The sequence below is a fragment of the Trachypithecus francoisi genome, unplaced genomic scaffold, assembly GCF_009764315.1.
Source record: "Trachypithecus francoisi isolate TF-2019V2 unplaced genomic scaffold, Tfra_2.0 Lachesis_group4, whole genome shotgun sequence".
Lineage (NCBI taxonomy): Eukaryota > Metazoa > Chordata > Mammalia > Primates > Cercopithecidae > Trachypithecus > Trachypithecus francoisi.
The window spans coordinates 126516233-126531622 of record NW_022681469.1 but is presented as its reverse complement, the minus strand read 5'-3'; the positions used below and the strand labels follow the sequence as shown (position 1 = coordinate 126531622).

General features: G+C 43.4%; 2 protein-coding genes and 1 pseudogene across 15 annotated transcripts in view; all 3 read left to right on the top strand.

Moving 5' to 3' along the window:
• The window catches only part of RABGEF1 (RAB guanine nucleotide exchange factor 1), a 1203668-nt gene that overhangs the window by 858330 nt on the left and 329948 nt on the right, over positions 1-15390 (top strand). The gene's annotated exons all lie outside the window — the stretch shown is intronic.
• Positions 1-15390, top strand: part of TPST1 (tyrosylprotein sulfotransferase 1) — a 144715-nt gene that overhangs the window by 127603 nt on the left and 1722 nt on the right. The window contains exons 4-5 of one of the 3 annotated variants that reach the window (XM_033193401.1): positions 9328-9378; positions 13684-13730. In XM_033193401.1, coding sequence (XP_033049292.1) covers positions 9328-9378; positions 13684-13701 — 69 coding nt within the window. In that variant the 3' untranslated portion in view covers positions 13702-13730. Of the gene's footprint in view, positions 1-9327; positions 9737-13683; positions 13731-15390 lie in introns of those variants that run through there. The other 2 variants (XM_033193402.1, XM_033193400.1) reach the window with 2 other exon arrangements.
• Positions 361-473, top strand: LOC117073837 (annotated as a pseudogene).

Genomic DNA, 15390 nt, shown 5'->3' with positions numbered 1-15390 from the left:
AATACTAGAAATAAACAATACTATAACAGAAATGAGGAATGCCTTTGGACTTATTGATAGACTGGAAAGGACAATAGATAACCTGGGAAAGACTCAATGAGCTTGAAGATATGTCAATAGAAAGTTCCAAAACTTAAACTGCAAAGAGAAAAAGAATGAAAATGACAGAACATGGCAGGGCCTGGTGGCTCACACTGTATCTCAGCACTTCAGGAGGCCCAGGTGGGAAGATCACTTGAGACCAAGATTGAAGACCTGCCTGGGCAACAGAGAGAGATCTGTTGACTCCACAAAAAAGAAAAAGGAAAAGAATAGGATGTCCAGAAACTGTGGGACAGTTACGAAATTATATATATTTAAGTCCTTGCTTTGGCTGAACATACACTAAAATTGGAACAATACAGAGACACAACATGTACAACATGGCCCTGTGCAAGGATGATATGTAAGGTCATGAAGCATAGAAAAAACATTTCTAATTTTTTTTTTTTTAGATGGAGTCTCACTCTGTCACCCAAGCTGGAGTGCATGGCGTGATCCCGGCTCACTGCAACCTCTGCTGCCCAGGTTCAAGCGATTCTCCAGCCTCAGCCTCCCGAGTAGCTGCCACCACGCTTGGCTAATTTTTGTAATTTTAGTAGAGATGGGGTTTCACCATCTTGGGCAAGCTGGTCTTGAACTCCTGACCTCGTGTTCCACCCACCTCGGCCTCCCAAAGTGCTGGGGTTACAGGTGTAAGGTACCTCACCCAGCCAACATTTCTTATTTATTTATTTATTTTTTAGACGGAGTCTCACTGTGTTGCCCAGTCTGGAGTGCAGTGGCATGATCTAGGCTCACTGCAAGCTCCGCCTCCTGGGCTTATACCATTCTCCTGCCTCAGCCTCCCGAGTAGCTAGGACTACAGGCACCCGCCACCACATTCGGCTAATTTTTTGTATTTTTTAGTAGAGACAGGGTTTCACCATGTTAGCCAGGACGGTCTCAATCTCCTGACCTCGTGATCCACCCGCCTCGGCCTCCCAAAGTGCTGGGATTACAGGCGTGAGCCACTGCGCCTGACCAATTTTTTAAAAAATTAAAAAAATATATAATATATGTAAAATTGTATACACACAATGGGAATAACAGAAAAAGAGAGGAATAGAAGAACCATCTGAAGTAATAACGTCTGAGTATTTTCAAAACTAAAGACAGATGTCAAACCACAAATCCAGTTTAGAAAGTTAAGAAAACAAGATAAATACCAAATGCCAGGTGGGGTGGCTCACACCTGTTACCCCAGCACTTTGGGAGGCCGAGGTGGGCAGATTACTTGAGGTCAGGCGTTCAAGACCAGCCTGGCCAACATGGTGAAACCCTGTCTCTACTAAAAATACAAAAATTAGCCAGGCCTGGTGGCAGGTGCTTATAATCCCAGCTACTCAGGAGACTGAGGCAGGAGAATTGCTTGAACCTGGGAGGTGGAGGTTGCAGTGAGCTGGGCGCCACTCTACTCCAACCTGGGAGACAGAGTGAGACTCCATCTCCAAAAAAATAATAATAAAATAAATAAATAGATAAATACATACATACATACCTACATACAAGAAAGTCTGCAGCTAGGCATATCATAATCAAATAGCAGAAAATCAGATAACATCCTGAAAAAACCTAGAGGACAAAAAACACCTTACCTGTGGAGAGTGGAGTGAAATACTTCTATATTTATTATGTTTTTAATTGTATTTTCATTTTTGTGGTTACCTGGTAAGTGTATGTATTTATGGGGTACATGAGATATTTTGATGCGGGTACAATGCGTAATAATCACATCAGGATGAATGAGGTATCCATCACCTCAAGCATTTATCAGTTTTTTGTATTACAAACCATCTTTATACTCTAGTTGTTTTTAAATATATAGTAAATTGTTGACTGGAGTCACCCTGTTGTGCTATCAAATAATATATTTTATTCCTTCTATCTAATAATATTTTTGTACCCAGTAACTATCTCCTCCCCTACCCACCTACCCAGTACCCTTCCCAGCCTCTGGTAACCATTGTTCTACTCTCTATTTCTATGAGTTCAACTGTCTTAATTTTTAGCTCCCACAAGTAAGTAAGAACATGCAAAGCTTGTCTTTCTATGCCTGGCTTCTTTTACTTAACATAATGACCCCCATTTCCACCCATGTTGTTGCAGATGAATGACAGGATCATTCTTTTTTATGGCTGGATAGTGTGTGTGTGTGTGTGTGTGGTGTGTGTGTGTGTGTGTGTGTGTGCCATCTTTCCTTTATCCATTTATCTGTTGATGGACACTTAGATTGATCCCAAATCTTAGCTATTGTGAATAGTGCTGCGGCAAATGTGAGAATGAAGATATCTCCTTGATTTACTGATTTCCCTTCTTTTGGGTATATTCCTGGCAGTGGGATTGCTAAATCATATGGTAGTTCCATTTTTAGTTTTTCGAGGAACCTCCATACTGTTCTCCATGGTGGCTGTAGTAATTTAAATTCCCACCAGCAGTGCAGCAGGGTTCCCCTTTCTCCACATCATTAATTGCCTGTCTTTTGGATAAAAGCCATTTTAACTGGTGTGAGATGATATCTCATTGTAGTTTTGATTTGCATCTCCCTGATGGTCATAATGTAATATTGAGTACCTTTTCATATACCTGCTTACCATTTGTATGTCTACTTTGGAGTAATGTCTATTCTGTTCTTTTGCCCATCTTTAAATTGTATTACTAGATTTTTTATTGAGTTGTTTGAGCTCTTAATCTATTCTGGTTATTAATCTCTTGTCAAATGGATAGTTTGCAAATATTTTCTTCCATGTGGGGGATTGTCGCTTCACTTTGTTGACTTTATCCTTTGCTGCATAGAAGTGATCCCATTTGTCCATTTTTGCTTTGGGTGCCTGTCTTTGTGGGGTATTACTCAAGAAATCTTTGCTCAGTGCAATGTCCTGGAGAGTTTTCCAAATGTTTTCTTTTAGTAGGTTCATAGTTTGAGGTTTTAGATTTAAGTATTTAATTCATTTTGATTTGATTTTTGTATATGGTAAGAGGTAGGGATCTAGTTTCTTTCCTTCTTCTTCTTCTTCTTTTTTTTTTTTTTTTTTTTTTTTTTTTGTGAGACAGGGTCTCACTGTCTCCCAGGCTGGAGTACAGTGGTGTGATCACAACTTATTGCAACCTCCACCTCCCAGGTTCAAGCAATTCTAATGCCTCAGCCTCCTGAGTAGCTGGGATTTCAGGTGTATGCCATCATGCCTGGCTAATTTTTGTATTTTGAGTAGAGACAGGGTTTCACCATGTTGCCCAGGGTGGTCTCAAACTTCTGGCCTCAAGTGATCCACACTGGCCTTGGCCTCCTAAAGTGCTGGGATTATAGGTGTGAGCAAGTATCTAGTTGTATTCTGCTATATATGGATATCCAGTTTTCCCAGCACATTTATTGAAGAGACTGTTCTTTCCCCAATGTATGTTCTTGGCACATTTGTTGGAAATGAGTTCTCTGTACATGTCTGGATATTTTCTGGGTTATCTATTCTATTCCATTGGTATGTATGTCTACTTTTATGCCAGTACCATGCTGTTTTGGTTACTATAACTCTGTAGTATAATTCGAATTCAGGTAATGTTATTCCTCCAGTATTGCTCTTTTTGCTCAGGATAGCTTTGGTTATTCTGGATCTTTCATGGTTCCAGGTAAACTTTAGGATTGTGTCTTCTATTTCTGAGAAGAAGTATTTTATTTTATTTGTAGCTATGGTACATGGGATTACTTTCTTGATTTCTTTTTCAGATTGTTCACTGCTGGCACATAAAAATGCTACTGATTTTTATATGTTGATTTTGTCTCCTTCAACTTTACTGAATTTATTAGTTCTAATAGTTTTTTTGGTGGAGTCTTTTAGATTTTCCAAATATAAGGTTATATTATCTATAAACAAGGATAATTTGACTTCTTCCTTTCTAGTTTGGATGCCCTTTCTTTCTGTTGTCTCATTGCTGTCAGACTTACAGAGTGACATATTTAAAGTATTGAAAGAAAAGCCCTACCAACTTATGATAACTCCATGTTTCCAGTTGGTAGTTGCTTAGGCAAAACACCTTGGAGTCATTCTTGATTCTCCTTGTCCCTCACATCCCAAATCCTGTCTTTTAGCATACCGAGATGTAATTAGAAAAAAAAAAATCTGTAATCCTCCCCTTCTACTTCTAACTTGGTCCAAGCCATCATTATCTCTTCTCTGGATTATTGCTGTAGACTCCGTACCGCAGTCTAAACAGAGCAACTAGAATGATTGAAATCCAATCTAGTACTACTACAGAAGCTTCCCATTTCACCACCTGTCTATGAATTACTTAATTTCTCTGTGCCTCAGTTGCTTCATCTGTAAAAAGAGAATAATATCTCCTCAGGAGATCGTGTGATTTGATGAGGAGGCACTTGCTTAATACCAACCTGATGCATAGAAAATAGTAAAGTTTAGTGGGTTTTTTAAATTATTTGTGTTTCCAATTTGCCCTTCAAATCAGAAGCTTAGTTTTGTCTTATTCTTCAGTGCTTGAGGTGGGATGGTTTGTAGAAACATTTGGATTCTGAATACCTATCTCATTGCTGTCAAGCAGAATCCTCTCTCTTTTAGTGCCTGAAAATATTCAGATGTCCAGAAACATTGTTAACCAAAGGAAATTCCATTTCTAGCTCTGCTGTTTGTATAGGCAATGTAGTGGGTCAGTTTCCTGCACTGTGCAGAAATTGCTTTGTCAGTGGAAAATGTTATTTTTCTTGGTTTTACAGTTCCTAACTTTTGAGGCATTTGTTCCCTAGAGGATATTAAAAGAAGGAAATCTCCAGACAGCTGCCCATTGATTTTTTGCTTGAGCTTTATCTGATATTTTACCCTGACCCCTTTTGGTTTTTTATTACATTTGTAACATCACATACCTAGCATTTTTTTTTCTTCTTCATATAAGCCTTACCTATCTGGAACTGTCAGTACTCGGAAGGGACTTAGAGTGTTGAATGTTCCCACTCATATTTCCTGTTAGGCCTTATGCTTTTTATAACAAGCCAAAAAGAGTAAGAAAGATTTTACCATAGATTTGCTAATGGCAATGTAGGATGCAATGAGTGTGGTTTAATGGAAGAGCCCTGGGGTGGGCCTGTGAGCCTTGCTCTGCCACTGATACCTGTATGACTGCCTGGGCTTGAGTTAAACCTTCTGCATAAATTCTAGCAAAAGAGGCTAGCTCAAAGAGGAGATTCAGTGTCTGAATGTCTGAGAGAGTGTGAAAATAAGAAAAGTTGACCAGGCACAGTGGCCCACGCCTGTAATCGCAGCACTTTGGGAGGCCGAGGTGGGCGGATCACCTGAGGTCAGGAGTTCAAGACCAGCCTGACCAACATGGAGAAACCCCATGTCTACTAAAAATACAAAAAATTAGCCAGGTGTGGTAATGCATGCCTGTAATTCCAGCTGCTCAGGAGGCTGAGGCAGGAAAAGCGCTTAAATGTGGGAGGCAGAGGTTGCGGTGAGCCAAGATCACGCCATTATACTCCAGCCTGGGTGACAGAGTGAAACTCCGTCTCAAAAAAAAAAAAAGTCAAGTCACTTGAGACCCCAACCCACTAACAAGAGAAGAGGAACTGGGGCAGACCCGAACTGAACTGGTTCTGCAAAGCAGCCAGGGCACAGACCAGAGCAGACTATGGGCCTGAGCAGTGTATGCCCTTGGGGCCTGGAAAGTAGGGGCTGGGACTTCCTTTCTTGAATAGAGGGAGAAGGACACATGAGAATCTGATAAAAAACCCAAAACAAACAAAACATTCTAGTAGCTTCAGACCCTCCACTGGGCTTGGTGTCTTCTTGCCCCACAGACAATAGGTAGACAAAGTGGATGGAAGCGACTGCTAACATGACACACAGCTCCCAGGGCTTAGACACTTCCCACCTCAGCAAGCTGGACCCATCCGAGCTGTGGTGTCAGGGTAGAACAAATGATTCTGTTTTTTGAGACAGAGTGTCGCTCTGGTTGCCCAGGCTGGAGTGCAATGCTGTGATCTCGGCTCACCGCAACCTCTGCCTCCCAGGTTCGAGCGATTCTCCTGCCTCAGCCGCTCGAGTAGCTGGGATTACAGGCGCCCGCTAACACGCTCAGCTAATTTTTTGTATTTTAAGTAGAGACGGGATTTCACCATGTTGGCCAGGCTGGTCTCGAACTCCTGACCTCAGGTGATCCGCCCGCCTTGGCCTCCCAAAATGCTAGGATTACAAGCCTGAGCTACCGCGCCTGGCCGAACAAATGATTCTTACATGCAGATTTTTTTTTAAATGATTATTATACTTTAAGTTCTAGGGTACATGTACACAACGTGCAGATTTGCTACATATGTATACATGTGCCATGTTGGTGTGCTGCACCCATTAACTCGTCATTTACATTAGGTATATCTCCAAATGCTATCCCTCCCCGCTACCCCCACCCCATGACAGGCCCGGGTGTGTAATGTTCCCCAACTGTGTCCAAGTGTTCTCATTGTTCAATTCCCACCTATGAGTGAAAACATGCGGTGTTTAGGAACAGCTAGGCCAGCCCCCATTGACTAGGGGAGATGATGGTAGCTTTGAGACACTCCTAGTAGCTGCAGTTTTGTTATCCTGCACCCTGTTCACCTTCCAGGGCCACGCACCTCCATGGAAATACCTTATCTGTAAGCCTTGTGTCTCTACTTCAGTTTAGGCCTCCTAGACCGCAGCAGAGAAAAACAAAAAATAGACCAGGTTTTAGGCACTGCAGGAAAAAAAAAGTGTGTTCATTCTCTGAGCCTCTGAAGTAATGCGGCTATTATATTTAGATGGATCAGTAAAAGGAGAAACTTCTTCAGGTTTTTAGGCTTAGGATTCAGCACTGAGATTTCTCTGTGCTCTGAAGGACCATCCAGTAACTGTCCTTCCAATAACTTTCCTTAGTTTCTTGTTACAATCGCGATTCCAGTGGTTATCAAACTTCTTCCTAGTGGATTGCTTTTCCACTCTTGATTGACATTACTTGTTCCCAGGTGTTTTTTTGCTGTTGCAAACGGTGTTGAAATAAACATCTTTTGTAGTCCCAGCACTTTGGGAGGCCGAGACGGGCGGATCACGAGGTCAGGAGATCGAGACCATCCGGGCTAACACGGTGAAACCCCGTCTCTACTAAAAAATACAAAAAAAACTAGCCAGGCGAGGTGGCGGACGCCTGTAGTCCCAGGTACTCGGGAGGCTGAGGCAGGAGAATGGCGTAAACCCGGGAGGCGGAGCTTGCAGTGAGCCGAGATCCGGCCACTGCACTCCAGCCTGGGCGACAGAGCGAGACTCCGTCTCAAAAAAAAAAAAAAAAAAAAATCTTTGTACTTAAATGATACTTTTTTTCTTTGAGACGGAGTCTCACTCTGTCGCCCAGGTTGGAGGTGCAGTGGCGCCATCTTGTCTCACTGCAAGCTCCGCCTCCCGGCTTCACGCGATTCTCCTGCCTCAGCCTCCGGAGTAGTTGGGACTACAAGCGCCCGCCAGCATGCCTGGCTATTTTTTTTGTGTGTGTGTATTTTTTTTTAGTAGAGACGGGATTTCACCCTATTAGCCAGGATGGTCTCGATCTCCTGACCTCGTGATCCACCCACCTTGGCCTCCCAAAGTGCTGGGATTACTGGCGTGAGCCACTGTGCCCAGCCGAAATATGTGTATTTTAACAGTAAATTTTTAACATTAAACCACTGACTTAATTCATTTATTGAATTTTGTTGTTGTAGTATATCACACAGAGTACACCAGTCATTTATCAATAACTGATGTGTTCACAAAATGAACACATGCTCATAATCACTACTCATATCAACACAGAAAATTACCAGCACCCTGGAAGCCTCGCTCAGCTTCTCTCTCTCAATCACTACCACCTCCTTCCTGTCCAGGGCAAACAGTATCCTAATTTCTAAGATCATTCATTCGTTTTACCTACTTAGCTGTAAATTTTTTAAATGAAGACATAGTATATTATTCTTTGGAATCTGGCTCCCCACCTCCTTATTGTATGTTAAGATTCATCTGTGTTGTTGGTAATGTAGCAAAGTTCATTTTTCTGTTGCTGTATAGTATATCATTATATGCATAGAGCACTTTTTTTATTTATTCATTCTCATTGCACTGTTCTACAGTGCCACCTTACCATAAACCAGGCATCCATATCTCAGGGGCTGTTTCTGGACCTGTCATTCTGTTTCATTGATATATTTGTCTATCCTTGTGCCAAAACTGTCTTTTTTATGGCTGTATCATTAACTTAGCTAATGCTTAGAGCTATGTAATGTAGGTAATTATAGCTGTATAATAATAATGTATCGATATCTGGTAGAATAAGTTCTTCTACTTTGTTATTCTTTTAAAACTACCTTGACTATTCTTGGCCCTGTGTATGTTCATTTAAGTTTTACAAACAAGTTGAAATTACTCCGTCCCCTCCAAAAAAAAAAAACAGCATGCTAGAATTTTGATTGGGAATTCTTTGAGGAGAATGGCCATCTGTACTATGTTAAATCTTCCTGTCCCTGAAAGTGGTGTGTCTGTTTATGTGGGTCTTTAATTTCTCTCAATAGTGTTTTATAGTTTTCTGTGTTAAGGTCTTATGTATCTTTCATTGATTTACTCTTACATATTCAGTGGGCTTTTAAATGTAATAAGTGATATTTTAAAAATGATTCCTAATTGTTGCATGTATTGGAGACATTTTTATATATTAAAGCATAGGTTTTTAATTATAAGATTTTATGAGATTTAAGGTATATATCATTTTAAGAATCACTTAATATTCAAATTCAAATCACCATGGGAATACTGGGTAAATTGAGGAAAGTAAAGTTGGATTAAATCCAGGGTTGTATCCTTAGAGAATTCAAAAGGAACCAGGAACTTGTTCCTCAACTGTGTGAGTTCTGTGTTGGTTGCTTCAGAGAGATTGCCTTAGGGCTTGCTTCCTCTCTCAGCTAAAGTGATTGGGATTTGGCAGTCAGGGTGCTTTTGTTTTTCAGGTACCCTGAGCCCTCTCCTAGCCAGCCCGCATTTGTGAGCACTCAGTAAACACAGAGCAGGAGGGAATCGCAGTGAATGGGGATTTCCGTCAGTCGTCAGTCCTGCCCACTGGCTGCTCTTGGACCAACAGGCTTCTCTCTCATTCTAAACTCCCCAGCAGTGGAGCAGTAAACCTGGCCATAGTCAGGCATGGCACATGTCCTGAAATGATGGGGACTGGACCTGTTGCCTTAAACTCACGCCTGCTTTGTTTTTCCAGGTCTATAAGGGAGAATTCCAACTACCTGACTTTCTTAAAGAAAAACCACAGGTACTGTGTCTGCTTTTTCCACCTGATGTATACTAGATTGGCTCTTGCATTGAAGTAATATTTTTAAAGAGATAATGAAATTAAAAAGACAGAAACAAGAAACCAAAAAGAAAAGAAGAGATAATGGTATGTGCTGGTGGAAGAAAGGTCAGCCTCTGGGACTTGTTGATTTTAACAATAATTTAACACAGTCTTAATTTCAGAGAGCTCAGTGTCTCCCAAAACCAGGGAAATACTTTATTGATAACCAAATTCTGATTGTTTGAGGTCCTGCACAAGCCACCCAGTGGGTAAAGCTACTCCAGCCTTCCAGTGCCTAATTTGAAATAAAAATTTGCAGCGACCCTCTCTGCTCCTACTGTGTGTGCTGTACGTCCATGCCTCTTTGGCTTTTCTCATTTGGAGCCCAGAAGACTTATAAATATATTACGCACACCGTTACTGGCCCTTGGGAAGGACGCCAAGGGTTTGAAGGATTAAAGCCAGCACGGTGGCTCATGCCTGTAATCCCAGCAGTTTGGGAGGCCGAGGTCAGTGGATCACTTGAAGTCAGGAGTTCAAGACCAGGATGGCCAACATGGTGAAACCTCAACTCTACCAAAGATACAAAGATTAGCCAAGTATTGTGGCAGGTGCCTGTAATCCCAGCTACTTGGGAGGCTGAGACAGGAGAATCACATGAACCGGGAGGTGGAGGTTGCTGAGCCAAGATTGCCCTGTGTGACAGAACAAGACTGCCTCAAAAAAAAGAAAAAATTAGCTAGGCATGGTGGCGCAGGCCTATGGTCCCAGCTACTTGGGAGGCTGAGGTAGGAGGATCGCTTGAGCCTGGGAGGTGGAGGTTGCCATGAGTCTAGATTGTGCCACTGCACTCCAGCCTGGGTGACAGAGTGAGACCCTGTCTTAAAAATAAAAAAAATTAAGCAGATTCAGAGTTTTCCCTGTAACGTCCACTCTCACTGACTTGCATTCCAATCCTGTTTCCTGGGTTGGAAAGAAACAGGGAGTCTTGCAGCTGACATGCCTAGAGGAGCCCTCATCCTGCCTCTGGGCATCACCTGTCATCCCCATATAGAAGTCAGAAAAAATGGGCACCCATGGCCTGAGTGTGGCCGACTTCCCTTGCCAGCACGGCATTGATACATGTTGCCTCCAAGCTGCCCTGTCAGTGATTAGCTTGTTAATAGGAAAAGGAGACTCAGTTCTGAACTCAGTTTCTAAAAGTGTTCCAGATAGAGATTGGTGAAGCAACACTGCCTCATAGACTTGTGTGAAGTCCAGCTGCCTGAAGCAAGCCTGGAGTAAATGGGCTGCCCCCTCTGAGGGAAGCCGTGTCTTACACCAGAGTTGAAGCCTCTTCCTTCCTGACCCTTGTCTAAAAACATTCAGCCGCCAGTAATTGATACATATGACTTGAGTGCTTCAAAGTACTTGCAAGGCATATTCTTACTCACATATATTTACTATTCATCCATTCATTCACTTGTTCACCAGTTGTTTACCTAGCGTCTACTATGGTGAGGAATGGGAGTAAGTCCTCAGGAGTCACGGGAGGAGCTCCTGATTTATCCAGAAGCCTCCGACCACCTCGTGCAGACAAGGGGGCACAGAGCTCTGGGCCCAGGCTGGGCATGAGGTCCCAGAAACCTGGGCAGATTCATGAACAGACTCACTCGCAGGCTGTGGAAGTTGGAGCCAAAGAATATTCCAAGAGGCTGTCTTGAAGGAATATAAAATCCAAAAGCGCCCGGACACGGTGGTTCACACCTGTAATCCCAGCGCTTTGGAAGGCCCAGGTGGGCGGATTGCCTGAGGTCAGGAGTTTGAGATCAGTCTGGCCAACATGGTGACACCCTGTCTCTACTAAAAATACAAAATAATTAGCAAGACTTGGTGGTGTGGGCCTGTCATCCCAGCTACTCAGGAGGCTGAGGCAGGGGAATTGCTTGAACCAGGGAGGTGGAAGTTGCAGTGAGCCAATACTGCACCTCTGCACTCCAGCCTGGGTGAAAGAGCGAGAGTCCATCTCAAAAAAAAAAAAAAAAAAGAATTCCAAAAGCTGGTTTGCATAACAAGTCTGAAGAAGTCAAGAAAAGGAATTTGAGACTAAAACTAAAGGGACACCCCTGCTTCACAACATACCTAAAAATATTTCCAAGTGGATCACACACCTAAATGTGAAAGGCAAAATGATGAAGTTGTTACAGGCCTGCTCACGCCTGTAATCCCAGCACTTTGGGAGGCTGAGGCAGGCAGATTGCTTGAGTCCAGGAGTTCAAAACCAGCCTGGGAAACAGAGCCAAACCTCACCTCTACTAAAAATACAAAAAATTAGCCAGGTGTGGTGCATGCCTGTAGTCCCAGCTATTTGGGAGGCTGAGGTGGGAGGACCACCTGAGCCCCAGAGGTCGAGGCTGCAATAAGCCGAGATCACACCACTACACTCCAGCCTGGGCAATCAACCCTGTCGCACAAAAACAAAGAAGATAATAGAGGAGACCATCTTTATGACCATAAGAGGAAAGGATTTCTTAAGCCCTAAAAAGTACTAATTATTAATTTAAAGGTGGATAATATGAACTGCATTATAATTGAGGATGTTTATGTAATAAAAATCATCGTAAGAAGAGTAAAAAAGTGAGCCTAAGTAGGAGAACATATTTGAAACAAAGGACTCATCTGGGGCCGAGCTCAGTGGCTCACGAGCCTGTAATCCCAGCACTTTGGGAGGCCAAGGTGGGTGGATCACGAGGGCAGGAGTTGAGAACAGACTGGCCAACATAGTGAAACCCCATCTCTACTAAAAATACAAAAAAATTAGCTGGGTGTGCTGGCAGGCAACTGTAATCCCAGCTACTTGGGAGGCTGAGGCAGGAGAATCGCTTGAACTCAGGAGGCAGAAGCTGAAGTGAGCCAAGATCATGCCACTGCACTCCAACCTGGGTAACAGTGTGAGACTCTGTCTCAAAAAAAAAAAAAAAAAAAGGACTCATCTGTGGAATATAGATCTTTCCTACAAATCATAAGGGAAATTTTTTTAAATTGGGCAAAAAGCCTGGACAACATAGCAAGACCCTATCTCTAGCAAAAAATTAGCTGGGCGGGGCCAGGTGCAGTGGCTCACACCTGTAATCCTAGCACTTTGGGAGGCTGAGGCGGGTGGATCACTTGAGATCAGCAGTTCAAGACCAGCCTGGTAAACATGGCAAAACCCCATCTCTAAGAACAAATACCAGAAAAATTAGGCGGGCATGGTGGCACACACCTGTAATCCCAGCTGCTCCCGAGGCTGAGGCAGGAGAATTGCTTGAACCCAGGAGGCAGAGGTTGCAGTGAAGTGAGATTGCACCACTGCACTCCAGCCTGGGTGACACAGCAAGACTCGATCTCGAAAAAAAAAAGAAAAAAAAGAAGCTGAGCGTGGTGGCATACTTGGGAAGCTGAGGCAGGATGATCCGTTGAGCCCAGGCAGTGAGCTGTGATTGTGCCACTGCACTCCAGCCTGGGTAACAGAGGGAAACCTTGTCTACTAAAAAAAGAAACAAAAAATCATGCAGAAGCATGCACACACAAAGACACACACACACATAGAAAAGGCCCCATAAGGTCTTAAATGAGCTGAAACCCAAAGAACCTTCAGATTCAATAATTAGCTATAATGGTTCATAAAACTCAGGAAAGTGCAGTACTTAACAATTACAGGTTTATAAAGGATGCAGATCAGGACCAGCCATAAGATAGAAGTGGGCCCAGGAGGGTCCTGAATGCAGAGCTTCTGCGCCTCCTCTCTGTAGAATCAGGGCATGTCAGCCTTCCGGCACACGCGTGTGTTCACCAACCTGGAAGTGCCACTGAACTTCCACACCCACCGTTTTTATTGGGGTTTATTTATGCAGGCAAAATTGATCAAATCATTGGTCATGTGTTAGAACTCAATCTCCAGACAACCTCCCCTCCCCAGAGTTGAGGCCGGCTCCAAGTCCCAGCCCCCTGATCCCATGGTTGGTCTTTGTGGTGAGCAACTCCATCCTGAGTCATCTCATACCATAAACCCAGATGTGATCCAAGGGCCTCAGAGATAACAAAGACACTCTTGCTACCCCGGGAATTCCAAGGATTCGGCATTTTCCTCCCAGGAGCCAGGGGAAAGGCCAGTCAGATTCTTGAGCGTACTGCAGTAGTGCACTGAGTTCATCTGAAAGTGAACAGAGCCTGCGGGCCACCCCTGGTGTTTCAGTGGGGGCAGTCACTTCTTGTGCTGACCAGCTTCAAGGACATTAAAACATCTTTTCTTTCCTTCAACAGACTGAGCAAGTGGAGTAGCAGGACCAGGAGCCTCTTCCATACATGAGGTGAGGGTTGGGGAACACTGCTGGGTTTTTCTGTTTCCCACTCGGGCTCTTGCAGGGGGCCAGGTGGCTGAGGTGGAGAGCACAGCTCTGGAGTCCGTCTGCCCGGGTTGGAATCCTGGCTCTTCACTTTCTGTGTGGCAGCAAGTGCGTTACTTCACCTCTCTCTCTCTTCATTTATTCATCTGTGAAATGAGGATGATATTAACAAGAGCATGGTGGTGAGAATTAATCATCATTCAAGACCCTGGCTTATAATCAGCAAACAATAGTATTGTTATTTTTATTATGAACCATGAAATACTTGAGCTGAAAGGGACCTGGAGGCCATCAAGCCCAACTCCTTGTTTTCTGATAAGGAAGCTGGTCCCGGAGGGAGCAGGTCGTTTGTCAAGACCATAGTCCAGAGGCAGGGACACCCAGAACACAGGAGCGACTGCTTACTTCTGGTTCCCTGTTCAGCCAGGGCCCCAGCTGCCCACCCCCGCCTCCAAGGGCTTTCTCTGTGTGCTGGACTTGCAGATGTTTTTCCACTACTGCAATTTTTGTTTGTTTCTTGGTTAGTTTTTCCTTTTAGTTTGCCCTTGCTTGTTTTAATATATTATGGATGGCTTATGTAAGTAACCTACATTGTCTCACTGGACTAAGCACTACATTGTGGACAAGGCCAGCCCTGCCTTTTAAGCCCTCTTTCTATCTGAGTATGTGGCCCTCATCAGGCACATGTCCAGGGATACCAGCTCATGAGTGGCAAAGCTGGTTTCTCAGCCCAGATCTCCAGGTGCAGCTGCTCAGAGCTCCTACCCTTCTCCCAGACTTACAGTCTCTGCTTAAGCAACTCAAACTTGCTTAAGATCAGTTTTGCTCCAAATGATATGGCAAAGCCTTTGATCAGTTGGAACTTGAACAGCCTTTTAAAAAAATCTGATACTGGCTGAGCACAGTGGCTCACACCTGTAATCTCAGCACTTTGGGGGCCAGGGTAGGTGGATCACAAGGTCAGGAGTGGGAGACTAGCCTGGTCAACATAGTGAAACCTCATCTCTACTAAAAATACAAAAATTAGCCAGGTGTGGTGGCAGGGGCCTGTAATCACAGCTACTTGGGAGGCTGAGGCAGGAGAATCACTTGAACCCAGGAGGCAGAGGTTGCAGTGAGCTGAAGTCACACCATTGCACTCCAGCCTGGGTGAAAAGAGCAAAACTTTGTCTCAAAAAAAAAAAAAAAAAATTGCTGGGTGTGGTGGCGGGCGCATGTAGTCCCAGCTACTCGGGAGGCTGAGGCAGGAGAATTGCTTGAACCCGAGAGGTTGCAGTGAGCCGAGATCACACCACTGCCCTCTAGCCTGGGTGACAGAGTGAGACTTCATCTCAAAAATAAATAAATAAAAATAAATAAAATCTGATATTGATAGTGATTTTTTCTCATAGTTTACTTGCTGACTTTTGTTTTTATTTTTACTTTATATAATAATGATGTATTGTGCATACTCCATACCAGGCATAAAATACCAAGCATTTTATTTGTATAAGATGATAATATATATAAGTGATATGCTAAATTATATACACATCTATATATAAAATTGTATTCAGTTCTCAAACCACTCTGGCAAGCTGATAGTATTCCTGTTTTACTAGTGAGAAAACAGGTTGAATGTGAC